The sequence below is a fragment of the Echiichthys vipera genome, assembly GCF_963691815.1.
Source record: "Echiichthys vipera genome assembly, chromosome: 20".
Classification (NCBI taxonomy): domain Eukaryota; kingdom Metazoa; phylum Chordata; class Actinopteri; order Perciformes; family Trachinidae; genus Echiichthys; species Echiichthys vipera.
In genome coordinates this window covers 9,846,026-9,858,955 of record NC_139845.1, presented here as the reverse complement: position 1 = coordinate 9,858,955, position 12,930 = coordinate 9,846,026, and the positions used below count along the sequence as shown (strand labels likewise).

Here is a 12,930-nt window from a genome sequence, read left to right as displayed (position 1 = left end):
AACAAGACAAGCAAGACACAACAGTTCTAATTTTTTTATTATTTAAATTTTTAACACACAACCAGCAAAATGCACTTAAGATTTGAGAGAGAGAGAGAAAGAGAGAGCGAGCAGAAGACTGAGAGGGAGGGGCTAGAGAAATGACACACCGAGGAAGAGATGAAGATACCAAGCCAGAGAAAGAGACAGAGATAGAGAGATAGAGGCTATTACTGTTTTCTTAATGCTCTTTCCTCTTTCACAGTGCTGTGGAACTTTGCTATGAGATGGCAATTGCTGCAGTGATTGTCCTCCATGGGAGAGCAGAAAAATCCAATTTCATCGATATACAAGGCGAAAAGAAGTATAGAAAAAAAGAGAAGAAAACTCCCCTCGAAAAAAAAAAATTAAATCGAGGCAAGGAGGAGAAAAAACACCACTCAAAAAAGAAAAAAGAAATCTAAAAAAGGAGAGATAGAGAGGGACATGTGTGGCGTGGAGGGAGGGCTGAAAAGAGACACTGGTGGAAAAAAAGAAAAAAAAACATGGGCAAGTTGATTGTTAAATATGAGATTGTTTTACAGCAGGGCAGGTATTGAGTGAAAATGTAATAAATATATAGATATTGTTTTCAGGGGCTATTTGGTAGCTGTGGCCCCAATGAGCGGCAGCAGCGGAGGCAGCAGGCTGAGCTGCCTGGGAGCCTGGTGATGGCCTGTCACTGGAAGCCCCTCTGATGAATGGCCATGTTGGATTGGAACAGACGTGTAATATATATCAGACTTATATTCTCCCTCTCTCTCTTTTGGTGCCTCTTCCCTTTCTGCTGGTGTGCAAGATGTTGGAGGAATCCTGAGGTTAAGGCAGGAATGGAGTGAGGGTGACGAATGTGATGGGAGATAATTTTAAGCTAGCAGTATACTCCAAGTGAAATCACTACAGCCTTGTATACTACCCACCAATACACCATCACTCTACATCAGTCAAAAATGTCATGTGATGGATGCTGGGCCACGTATTTTTCTTATATTCGTTGGAAGTTAAAGCTTAAGTTTTAGAGTTTACTCTGTTTGCTCATAAGATAAGCAAGACAGCCACCATAAAGGGAATAGTTTTGCATGTGTTAGCCACAGACAATTGGTCTCTCCTGACTCAGTCTTCTCTAGTTTTGTGTTCTGCTAGCGTCCTTGTCGGACCCAATGAGGTTGCACAGGTACGCCAGCTCCTCCAGGATGGCACATCCATACGTGCGGCTGCAAGAAGAAGGTTTGCGGTGTCTCCCAGCAGAGTCTCAAGAGCATGGAGGAGATACCAGGAGACAGGCTGTTACATGAGGAGAGCTGGACAGGGCCGTAGAAGGGCATCAACCAAGCAGCAGGAACAGTATCTACTGCTTTTTGCAAGGAGGAGCAGTAGCAGCACTGCCAGAGCCCTTCAAAATGAACTCCAGCAGGCTACTGGTGTGCATTCTTCTGACCAAACTGTCAGAAACAGATTCTATGAGAGTGGCATGAGCTGGTGAACGGCGTGGTGAACATCATGCTGCCTGTAAAATCATCCAGCACGACCTATTTGTTGGTGGGACAGTGATATTCTGAGAAGGCATATCACTGGAGGGTCACACAGACCTCCATGTCATGGCCAACGGTACTCTTTGAATCCAGCTCAGTGGGTTGGTGATTTTGGTTTCCATTGACAGCTGTTTCATCATTTTGCTCACAACAAAGTCTACAAAGTACATCTGAAAAGATTTTCAAGTTAAATACTTTTGTGATTTAAGTGTTCCCTTAAGTGACTTCATATATATTCAATATACAGTAACAATATGACCTGGATATGGATAGTGTACGTTTGTAGTTCAGCTGTTTTATATCTATTTTCATATATACTAGCCTCTATGTAAGCTATCATGTTCATGATTGCTTAACTTTGTTTAGCTGGATTTGGTTCTTCCTGCAAATTTGCTCTCTGTACTGTCTGCATGTATTGAGGTCCTTCATCTGGAGTGGATGCCATTAACCAAGCGGGAGTTTCATTGAGTACACAGGAACAGAACATGCCAAAAATGATGACTTTATTTGCTATACTGCCGGTCTTACATTGGGTGAAGAGAACAGGGAGTGAGGAGAGGCTGAGAGTGCCAACAGGGGCACTGAGGCCAGAACATGAAAAAGGAGCGTTATTAACACAGTCCAAACAAACTGCACCCCCATGGAGTCCCAAGCCGCTTGCTGCACAGTAAGCGAACATGCAATATGCCTACCATTGATCCTCAGTTACACACAGGATCACAAACCAACACACAATATGCAGACATCAATAAGCACACATGGTTGCCACTTCTGTTGTGTTTTGTCTCCACAGGCCATAAATCCTGATAAAAAAACTGTGGAATTTGCGTGCTAATTTTGCTTTGGAAATATAATTAATTTACCATTTAATTCTTGTGCATGAATACTAAATAAATTAGACTGATCATTTTCACAGAGCCTTCCTGCATTAAACATTCCCCGTTTCCTACATGACTCACCTCCTTTTTTTTTTTACTGTTCAATGATGGGTTGAACAGCTCTTTCAACCTTTTTCTTTTACTCTCTTCTTCTTTATCATTCAGTGAGATTTTATCTTTTTACCACTCTTCTGCCTCTTTCTTTTACTTTCATCTTTTTTTTTTGCTCTTATCCTCACTCACAAATGTCACTTTATCATATCATACCTTCTCAGGTAGAATAAATTCAATTCCAATTTGTCTCTAGATGTCCCGTCTTCTTTCTATCTTGTCTTTTCTTGTTCCTCTTTTTTTTAGCTTCTGCCTTCAATGCAGTCTCTCTCTTTCTCCCTTGCTTTCTCTCTGGTGTGAAGGTGATTTGTTGACACTTTGATCTAACGAATATTGACCAATGGCCAGTATGGCTGATGGATGGTCACTGCTTGAAGTCGATAATGTCTGTGTTCGTCGGGACTCATCGCTTCTACCATCAGCACTCACATTTACTCCTATATAGGGCAAGGCAGTAGAACTACACTGTCCGAAGATGTAATAATGCAACAGAATTGAAGAACTGAAATAGAGAAGCTTAGTCCCAGTATGTAGCTCGATCTCATCGCTGGGTCTTACGCCAAGCTGTCAACATACTAATGTCAGTAACAAAGCCAGTTTTCTTTGCAAGTGATCCATAAATTAACACTTTCCTTTTACGTCAGCAAATGACATCCCCTCCTCAAACACAACTGGACAGACCAATGCACTTCCAATTATGGACAGAAATCCACTACAACTCAATACCTACTGGCTTGGCTTTAAGAATTCTTCCTCAGTGAAGGACAGAACATTTGCAAGCATTATTGACCCAAAGGGAGAACTGTCTTGTGTTTAATGGGAACCAAGAAATCCAAATAAAAATATTAAATAAGCGTGGTTATTGCAACACTAAATTACTTCAATGGTGCTGCTTGTTTACTAAGCTAAGAAAAACACTAAGAAATGTAAAGAAGAAAATTATATTTGAAAGAGAAAGCATGCACAACATAAGACACCAACCTTTCACCAAGAAATCAAATTTAAACCATTTCAATAAAGACTTCATCATTTGACATTTAGGTCCTTTTTAGGACAATGTCCCCCTGAATGTGTCATTTTGCCATCCTTACATTCATGTGCGCTTCTAAGGCTACATCCCCACTACTACATTTTTGTTTAAAAACGAATATGTTTTGCTACGTTTGTGCCTCACGTCCACACTACTCATTTCCGAGCCCCTAAAATGAGACATTTGGAAACGCTGCTTAGCTCAGGGTTGCATTTTCTGTCTAGGCGGGCAGAAACAGATACCTTTGGAAGCGCTGCACAGACAACCATTAGTCGGTCGTATCAGTTAAGTGGGCCTAGCCTAACCTTTTGTGATTTAAATGTTCTTGTTGGCGCTCCTTTCCCTCTGTCTACTTCAGTGATGGATAATGCTCCCCATACTGCTTAAATATGTCAACATATTTGCTTTGGAACGCCCCCAATCTGTGTTTTCCACCGTTTTTACTGCCTTAAAGTCGTGTTACTTTCAGTAACAGTTCCAACTCGTCATTGGCCCATGCAAATAAATCCCTGGTCTGACTGTACTTATCACATTGCGGTTCTTCCTCTGTATTTCTGTAATTTCAACATATACATCCATGATTTTCAACGATAAAGTACCATTAGACAATTTGCTTCATGTTTACGTGACTTGGTCAAGCGTTTTCAAGTGTGTTGATATGCACAGAGATTATTTCTGATACAAAGCTAAAATGCTTGTGCGGATGGAGATTATTTTTGTTTTGAAATTATATTTTATAATAAAACGTAGTAGTGTAGATGTAGCCTTACAACAAGAATATGCAAGTGCCTATTTGGCTTCACAACAGTGTGAAATTTCCATTTTGTTTCCACTATAGAGAGCGTTTGACTTTTTTCACCTGCCAAAGGGGAAAAAACTCCTTCCCAGCATGAAGGTGTCATTTCAAGCACATTAAATTTGGCATTGTACCCTTCCTAAGATACACCTATGGTTTGAGAGCAGCATGAAGGCGTCCTTTTAAAAAGACTTTAACAGGGCATTTGACCCAGGTCGCCTGTCCTGTAGGCATCTTTCTTTGGGACCAGCATGGAGCTGCTATTTGAAGAGGGCTAAGCACGGCAGCTGACCCTTGTCCCCATCCATAGGACACTGGTTTGACAAGGATCATCAGGATAGTGTCATTGTCAGGGACAGGAGGACACATACAGGGATAAATGACATGTAACCTTTTATCCTTCAGGTGAAGCGATTGAGGGTGGAAATTAAAGGAAAAAAGAAGGCCAGAGAGCAAAAGAGCTGCAGAGAGACAATTACAGAGAGGCTAAGAAAAAGAAAGAGAGAGCGGTGCACAGCACTCTAGGGAAAGCATGCAGAGTTAAAGTTGTGGGATGATAACAAAAACAGCGGGGCAGAGAGATGAAGAAAAAGAATAAATGCGACTGTACTGTGGCTAAGCGCAGTGGTGACCTAGCCTACTGTGTATTCTGGCTGAATTGTGTGCATTAATCTGTGTGCACTTGTATGTGTGTACTGTGTGTCCATGACTGCATTATACATTATTAGAGGTATGTTATGAAAACTTTTCCCTAGGCAAAAACTAGAGCCGCAGTGCATAATGTATGTTCTTGAAAATAGCAATGCTGTCATCTCACTTTGTGACTCTATAATGCAGTATTTAGTTTTTATTTGTCCTTTGTCGTAAAAGAGAATCTATATTTTGCCTCACCTTTAGGAACTGTGTTCTCCACCTTGGGATAATCTTGTTGCGCTTTGGTTTGGTTTGATATACTATTTATCTTTTATATATAATTCTTGTAGTTATGTATAGAGTGAAATTCTCAAATGATATTCCATAAGCAGGTAAATACATGAGTACAGAATGTATATCTCTATATATAACATACTTGACAGACCCCGTCTATGTTATCAGTTGGTTTCTGCCTTTTAAAAGTCCCATATTGTGAAAAAAAAAAGTATCAAAAAACTCAATCCATAGAGAAATGCACACAGCCCGTATTCAGAAACAGTCTTTAAACAAATGCTCACCCATCAGAGCTGACAGGTGCTAAAACAGAGTGTTTCAGACAAAGGGTAAATACAGGTATATTCAGACACTGTATGAGAAAAATAATGTGTTGTTTTGAACATAAAAGCATGTAAACAGTATGAACCTGAACATGAGCATAATACGGGATCTTTAAAAAGTGTTGGTATCTGCATTTCCAATGTTAGGCCCACTACACTGCAATAGGGGACAACTTTCTGATTTACTACTCAAAAAAGTTAGATTATTTAAATCTAGAATCTAATGTCATCCAACTTTGGCTGAGAATTGAGCAAAGTGAAGGGTGATAAAAGTTATACAGATGACTAGTGACATGAAAAAATGATTCAGATATCACTTTTAGACTTGTAGTAAGTTGTAAAGCCGAGTGTTGCGAGTTGGGTTACACGTTAATATAACCTATGTCAATGCAAGTATAAAAGCGTTTTTCAGGTTTGGTGTACGGTGCAAACGGCTTCTTACCCTCTCCTCCAGCCGGGCCACCTGCTCTCTGTAGAAAGCATCCTGTTTGTTCAGATCTGCTTCTCTGGCCCCCAGCTGCTTGGCCTAAACACACACGGAAGAGAAGAAAAAACATTACTTATGTGCTTGGTGGAACATTGCCAATTTTATCAAACTGATCTCAAAATGCACACAAGTATACATCGACATGAGAATACTTATAATCAGAAATCAGAGAAGTGTGTCTAAATAGGAAACACAACAGAGAACTTTTGTTTATTGTCATTATAGACTGGACTGTGAAACAGTGTGAATTATTTATTTAATATATTGTTCTATAGACGAGTGTTGTATGTACATATGGGGATATGTGTACATGTTGCTCAATGTGTAGAGAATATACCTGCGTGTCTGTGGGTGTGAGACTGATGATGCCTTGGCATGTATTGTATGTGCCCCTTTGTCCTCATGTTCAATCTTCAGCTAGACCACTATCAGGCCAAGAGGATAACATCAGTTTTCAGTGCGAACAAACACCATGGTCTGGTGTATATATCTACCCAGCACTACCAATCTCTTCTGTCCTCCCCTCTACTGTGACCTTCACTAAATGTACGGCTCACTCTCTGGTTGATATACAGATAAGACTTGGATGTATCAGCTTCGAGAGAGGAAAAAGTAGACCTTCACACTGAGGGCCAGCGATTCAAATGTAAATCAAAATTTTACTAAAACATATTTCTAATTGTGTAAATTAGCTCTCATCATTTACTTGCTTAAGCCTATGGGTATACTGATATACTGATTTATAGACGAGTGGAATTGGGACTTAGGATAGGAAACCAGTTTTGATTAGAGGGAAAAAAAACATATATAAAAATGTATATAAAAAGTATATTAAAAGAAGAGGTGGAAAACCTTTAAACAAGAAATTAATCTAAAACAGTTTTCTCATCTATAAATCTAAAAAGCATTTAGAGTAAGAAAAGCTGTAAGAATGGATGATCAAAATATGGAGCAGCTGAAATATATCTGGTGGAAAGAAAAATGCAGAAACAGTGAGAGTGAACAGTGAGTCCTGGGGAAGGCAAAGACCTCTAGTCTTACCTTTCGTCCAATCTCCTGAATAAGGGAAGCATTGAAAGAACACAAGAGAAAAGACGAGAAAGAATTTAAAGAGGCACTGATTCATCTATGAACTTCTTCAGAGTGACATTTGGAAAGGTTTAGTATTCAGAGGCTCGGGGTGAGTGGCTGCAACACTGTTCTGCTTGAGTACTCAAGCTTCGTCCTCTCTATCTCCTCTTGAACTGGCATATACACACGCCAGTGCATACACACACAATGCATGTATGGTATAAACAATTGTTGTATGCACACCAGCACAAGTACATAGATTCTATGACCGTCCTATGGAAATCAGTCATGCAGAAAAGGTTTGAAGCTTTTGCTCTAAGCACTCTGGGATGTTGAAGGAGACAGGGAGAGTATGAAGAAAATACAATGTATGGAGAGAAAAAATTGCATTACCCCCTCCAATCTCTACTACACTGATAACCATCTGTGTTTGGCGACTTGGTGCACTGCAGGCGGAGCTGCATACTCTATGCATTGTGATGAGGAGTGGCGAGGAGTGTCACCAAGGGGCTGTGCTCACATGAGATGAACAGGGGAAGTTTCAAAGTCAAGGGGATGCTCCAAGCTTACCCACTACACGCAAGACCGAAACCTACCAACACAGACAAACACCTGCACACACCCACGGGGCCATTATGTTATCTTCAGATCCAGCTACAGAGAAAAAAAAACATTCCACGGCACCACTTTATCACATTTTTGACATCACTCAGTACAGCAACACCATGGCTAAGACGCTGTTGTCTCTGCTCTCCTCAGCACAAGCTAACATTAACCTGCATTATTGTTGCAGTTCAATATTCTCCTTTGTGTCCCCTAACGAGTTTCAAGTGACATTGTGTGACCAGTGTGATACAAAAGCCATAGCTGCCTGCACTTCATGATGGAATCTAGTTGAACTTAAACCTAAATAACAGTGCTGGGCGAATGTACCCTGAAGCACACCCTTGCTACAAGTACACCAGAAGTAGCACTAACATGACCTTAAAATGTGTTATCAATTCCAAGCGTGCAATCAAGCATTGAGGATTGACTGGCAAAGTTTTTGAGAGAGTGGGTTACTTTGGATGAGGTGCCAACAAACTGTCTCCCACCAAAAGCTCAATTTAAGAGGAAGAGGAGAGGGATGATGGGATGGAAGGAAACTGAAGAGAGGATTGGCAGGGGGTTGTGTACCGCCACAAGTGTGTCCAAACTCAATGTTACGCTGATAGGTGGCGACTAAAGCTTTGCAGAGAGACAAAAGATGCACACAGACGCCGGGACACAAACAACGACTCAGACACTGATCTGAAACGCACACATCAGCACACACACACCAGCCGGAGCAGCTGTACCCACAGAGAGCGGGTAGAGAGATAAATGTGTGCTGAAGGCGAGACTAAAGGGGTCATTAAAAAAGGAGAGGTTGTGACAGAAATGTGTGCCCAGGGATTTTCTTTTTTTGCTCACTTTTGTATGTGTCTATGCATAAGTCTATGCACGCATGCAGCCGTGCATGTGTTCAATTTCCATGCAGGCAGGTTGGCCCTCCTCTTTGACGAAACACACAGGCTCAGACACACACACTATGTCAGGATTACTTCCGACTGATTAACCCCATTCAGCAGACTTTTAAGATAATCTAATCATACTAAGGGCCAAACAATGGGACAGACTTCACCACTGACCATACACCTTTTGTTCCCCTAATGAAGAGGCGGTCACGGGTGGAGGAGGAGAGCAGGGCAGAATTAGACAAGAAAAAAAATAGAGTAGTAAGAACGGAGAGATAAGAGACAAAGAGAAGAGGACAACAAAAGGTGATTTATCAGTGGAGCTGTCAAGAATGGAGAACTGGCTGTTTGATGGGACATGGAGCCTGTGCCAAGTGCATCTCCTTAACTTTAGAAAGAAGTTAAAGAGAAAAATATGACAAAGTATAGGGATAAAAGTTAAGTCGAAGAAACAGGACAAAAGGGGACACCTGAAGGTCTTACAACTTTACAGCTTTGAAAATCAGACCTTTTTGAGACAATGATTTTCTCCTTTCACACATGGACTGCAAACCTGAAATGATCTCAACATTAATAAACATGAAAGCTACATCCAAGAGACAGTTGCATGCTGGAAGCAGTGACCTTTCTTGGTTGGTCACAGTAGTTTTCTTGATATAAAGTGCACTGTAACCCTGAAATTATCTAAGCCATTGGTTCTCAAACTGTGGTACCACTGGTGGCACTCAACCTCTCTGTGGTGGTACTTGAAGGGGAAAAATATACAGTAGTTCTAAGAAAAGAATTAAACTTTTAAGATCTGTGAAATGTAATTTAAATTTGGTTAATAATTTCCTGCCATATTTTTGTTTTAATATCAGCCTGCTACGCAGTCACGCTCATACGTTACAAGCTTAACTGTGATTGCAAGAGAGAAAGCAGAGGTAAAATGATGTCAGTACTGATGGTGCCCCTTCCTACAGCGTGACTGTGGCTGAAAACAGTCAACAATAAATAATCTTATGAGTAGGAATAAACCTGCCTGTCCGTAGCTGAATAGTGTATTTTAACATTGGTCTTAGTGGTGGTAGTTGAGAGGGCCTGATATTTTCTGAGGTGGTATGTCATGTACAAAGGATGAGAGCAACTGATCAAGTTATTACCGGGTGGAGCTGAATGTGCAAACACAAATGTCTGAATCAGTTGGACTGGACATTAAACAGACTTTGCTTAGCCACCTCCCAAGTACAAAGTATGAGAAATGTCCTTTTGAGCCCATGTGTGAATAGAGCAGCTCATTGTTAAGAAAATTCACAGGGAACAGGTGGGCTCTGTTGATGACATTTTTAGCATGCGGCGTGCAAAAAAGCGGAAGGAAAACAAACATTAGAGGGTGAAGAACAAGGAAATTGCAGACAAATTCAATAAAAGCCAAAGACTTGGTCGTTTAGGACCAAATTACAAGCAGACTCAGTGACCGCGGTGTAATCCACGTCATGTCCTGTCTCCTGCACGCTCTACCCAGGCGCCACCACTCCCCTAAACTCAACAGAATATTTCCAGTAAGTGAGGACAGATCTGACAAAGAGAATCTCCTGTCTGTGTGCGATGTGTGAAATAAAACCGACCTGTTTCTTCTGACATTGTCCAGAGTTCATATGCGAAATAATGAAACAGAGTTTTTTTCCTGAGTAATTTCGAAACGTGTCAAGTCCAGAGGATGTTGTAATTAATTTTGGTTAATTTACTGAACCTAATTCAGGCGTACTCTACTACTAATTTTCCTGTGCAGCAACCTGTGACATGAAAAAAAAACCCTAGTAACAATTCAAACACTCAAAATAATACCCCCTCTGCCCACAAGGCACATGGTCCACATACCGCTGTTTGTAAAATAGACCATAACCACGTTAACAGTAAACTTCCTCCTCCTGTACCCATCTCCCTCCGGTCTCTTATTAACTACAGTAGCACAATAGCTGAGGGTGACAGGCGGTTGAGAGTGAGACAGTGGTGGTCAGATTAAACGGATCGTTTAGGCGAGGTGAACGCCTCTGTGAATATCAATTAGCCAACCGCTGAATAATTAAGGACAGCCATGTTTTTTAATTAGCCGGCTGCCGCAGTTTGAGCAGCGAGCGAGGGCGGAGGAGAAGAGGAGGACAGAAGGGGAGGAGGAGGGAAAAGGGATGGAAACAAGGGGATTTTGCTGCGTCAGGCCCCTCAACCCACCTCCTGTTCTGTCACTGATTTGTTCACATACACTCTTTTCTTTCACACCTGCTTTTTTGTTTTAAGTGTTCTCTGTTTGCTTTTTTGTGTGGTAAAAAGCATTACAAAGGACTAGAATAAAAATAACTCCTGCCTGCAGCATTCAGCAGGCTTAGGGCAACTGCATATGTGAGTATGTGTTTATACTGTGTGTGGCTACAGTTAGGGCTCCCTGTTATAATGAAGTTTTTTAAAAGGGAATAATACAATAACGTCATATTTTCATTATTTCCTGCTCTCATTTTTGAAGATGTACTATATTCTTTCAAGGCACAATAGAGAAACAAAACGAAATAAAAATAAACACAACAGTATGTTAAAAGAAACTGTCCTTCCAAGAAAAAAGACACAATCAGCAAATGCCCCAAAATGACATGTTAACATTCAAGTGACAAAGCCTCCTGGCAGGCATGGGAATTATGACAAGATCAAATAAGGAAGTCAGGGAACATTGTTAAAGAGCAACTAAATTTGCATATAGGATAAGGTCAGGAAGGACGCACAAGCCACCTAAACATTGGACTTTTTTTATAGGAGACCGCCATTCATTTCACATTCAAACTGACACTTAACATTGATTTCTCATAACCATGACTGTTCCATTACCTGGTCATTTTAACCCATACCACCTAAAACCGGAAGACTTAAGTATTCTGCTGTCTTGCTCAGTGTCAATAAAAACCAGTGTTGTTCCATCTAAATAACTCTTATAATCCTGAAAGTGTAAGACTATCAAGTATTTTACAAGAAAGAGTACTGTATTAGAGACAAGTCTAAAAAAATTGACACATTTTTGTGTAGAAAACACATGAGTTCTATTATCTTCTACCTTCTCCTTAAAAAAAAAAAAAAATCTGATTATGGCTATTAGCAATTCTGTACATATTACATTTTTCATTTCACACCTCAATGATGGAGACCTCTGTACTGTAACAATGAGGTGATTCACTGTTACACTGTACGCCCACTACATGCTAATAAATCATGCTAGATGAAAACAATCTTGCAAGATGCCATGATCGATAGAGCACAAATCAAATCTCATCACATTAACTAACAGCACCTCATCCATAACCTTGGTCTCTTTTGTCTTCCCCCTGCCAACATCAGCTCAGCCCTGATTCACCCCTGTCACTAGTAGCATCATAATCAATGGTCCATCACACCATCCAAGTGAGTGCTGCAGCATGGTGGGTCAGAGCTGCTCACCAGGGCCCATCTATCACAGACCTGCGCGACAGGGACCTATGACAAACTAATACTGAAGCAGCAGGCCTCAGGTCCTGTGTGCTTCGATGGGCAGGGAGGGGGGGGTCAAAGGGTAGCACAATGTGACCGTGCTCCGGTGTTAATTGGCACGGCGGAGGTGTAGGTGGCATGTGGGAGGTTCGAGACGGATGGAGGGAATGGAAGGGAAGTTCATGCAGTAGAGAAAATGAAAGGGAGGGAGAGAGATTGGTCAATGTGTTGATGGAATATGGATGACAAGATAGTCGGAGAACTGTTTTTTTCTGACAGTTGTTGGGAGAAATGTCATATCATGAGATATTTTTGCAGCCATAAACCAATTTATACAAAGCTCCCACACTCAAAACTCTTTCAGACACATCACCCCACAAAACTTGGCACACCCTGTAGCTGCCTGTAAAACCATTGCGACTCTTTCTTTAAAAGCTATCACTGGCAGATCAAATCTAAGTGATGGAGTGTAAAATGATATCACCTAACACAGACCTTACTGGCAGCATTACGTATACCCTTTTAAGGTCACTAATAAAACATCAGTGCTGATAGCGGTAGTTGTTAAACTCCATTGGAAACCATTCACTTTGGCCGGTTAATTAGCATCATGGGGTTTCACTGAGCTGATTCAAGACTAGCTATTAGTCTCTACGGGAGGTGGAGGGTTATAGGCAATGTAATCGTGTCAGATATAGTGTGGCCAGTTAATGGGCTTAACCTTGACTGATAACATTTAAGGACAAACACACTGTCAAACACTTATTCACAC

The 12,930-nt window shown here is 41.0% G+C and overlaps 1 protein-coding gene across 1 annotated transcript in view; it reads right to left on the bottom strand.

Moving 5' to 3' along the window:
• Window positions 1-12,930, bottom strand: part of chchd3a (coiled-coil-helix-coiled-coil-helix domain containing 3a) — a 70,127-nt gene that overhangs the window by 21,974 nt on the left and 35,223 nt on the right. Inside the window, exon 6 of the mRNA XM_083935587.1 lies at window positions 6,058-6,141. Within this exon, the coding sequence (XP_083791713.1) occupies window positions 6,058-6,141 (84 nt within the window). The remainder of the gene's footprint in view (window positions 1-6,057; window positions 6,142-12,930) is intronic.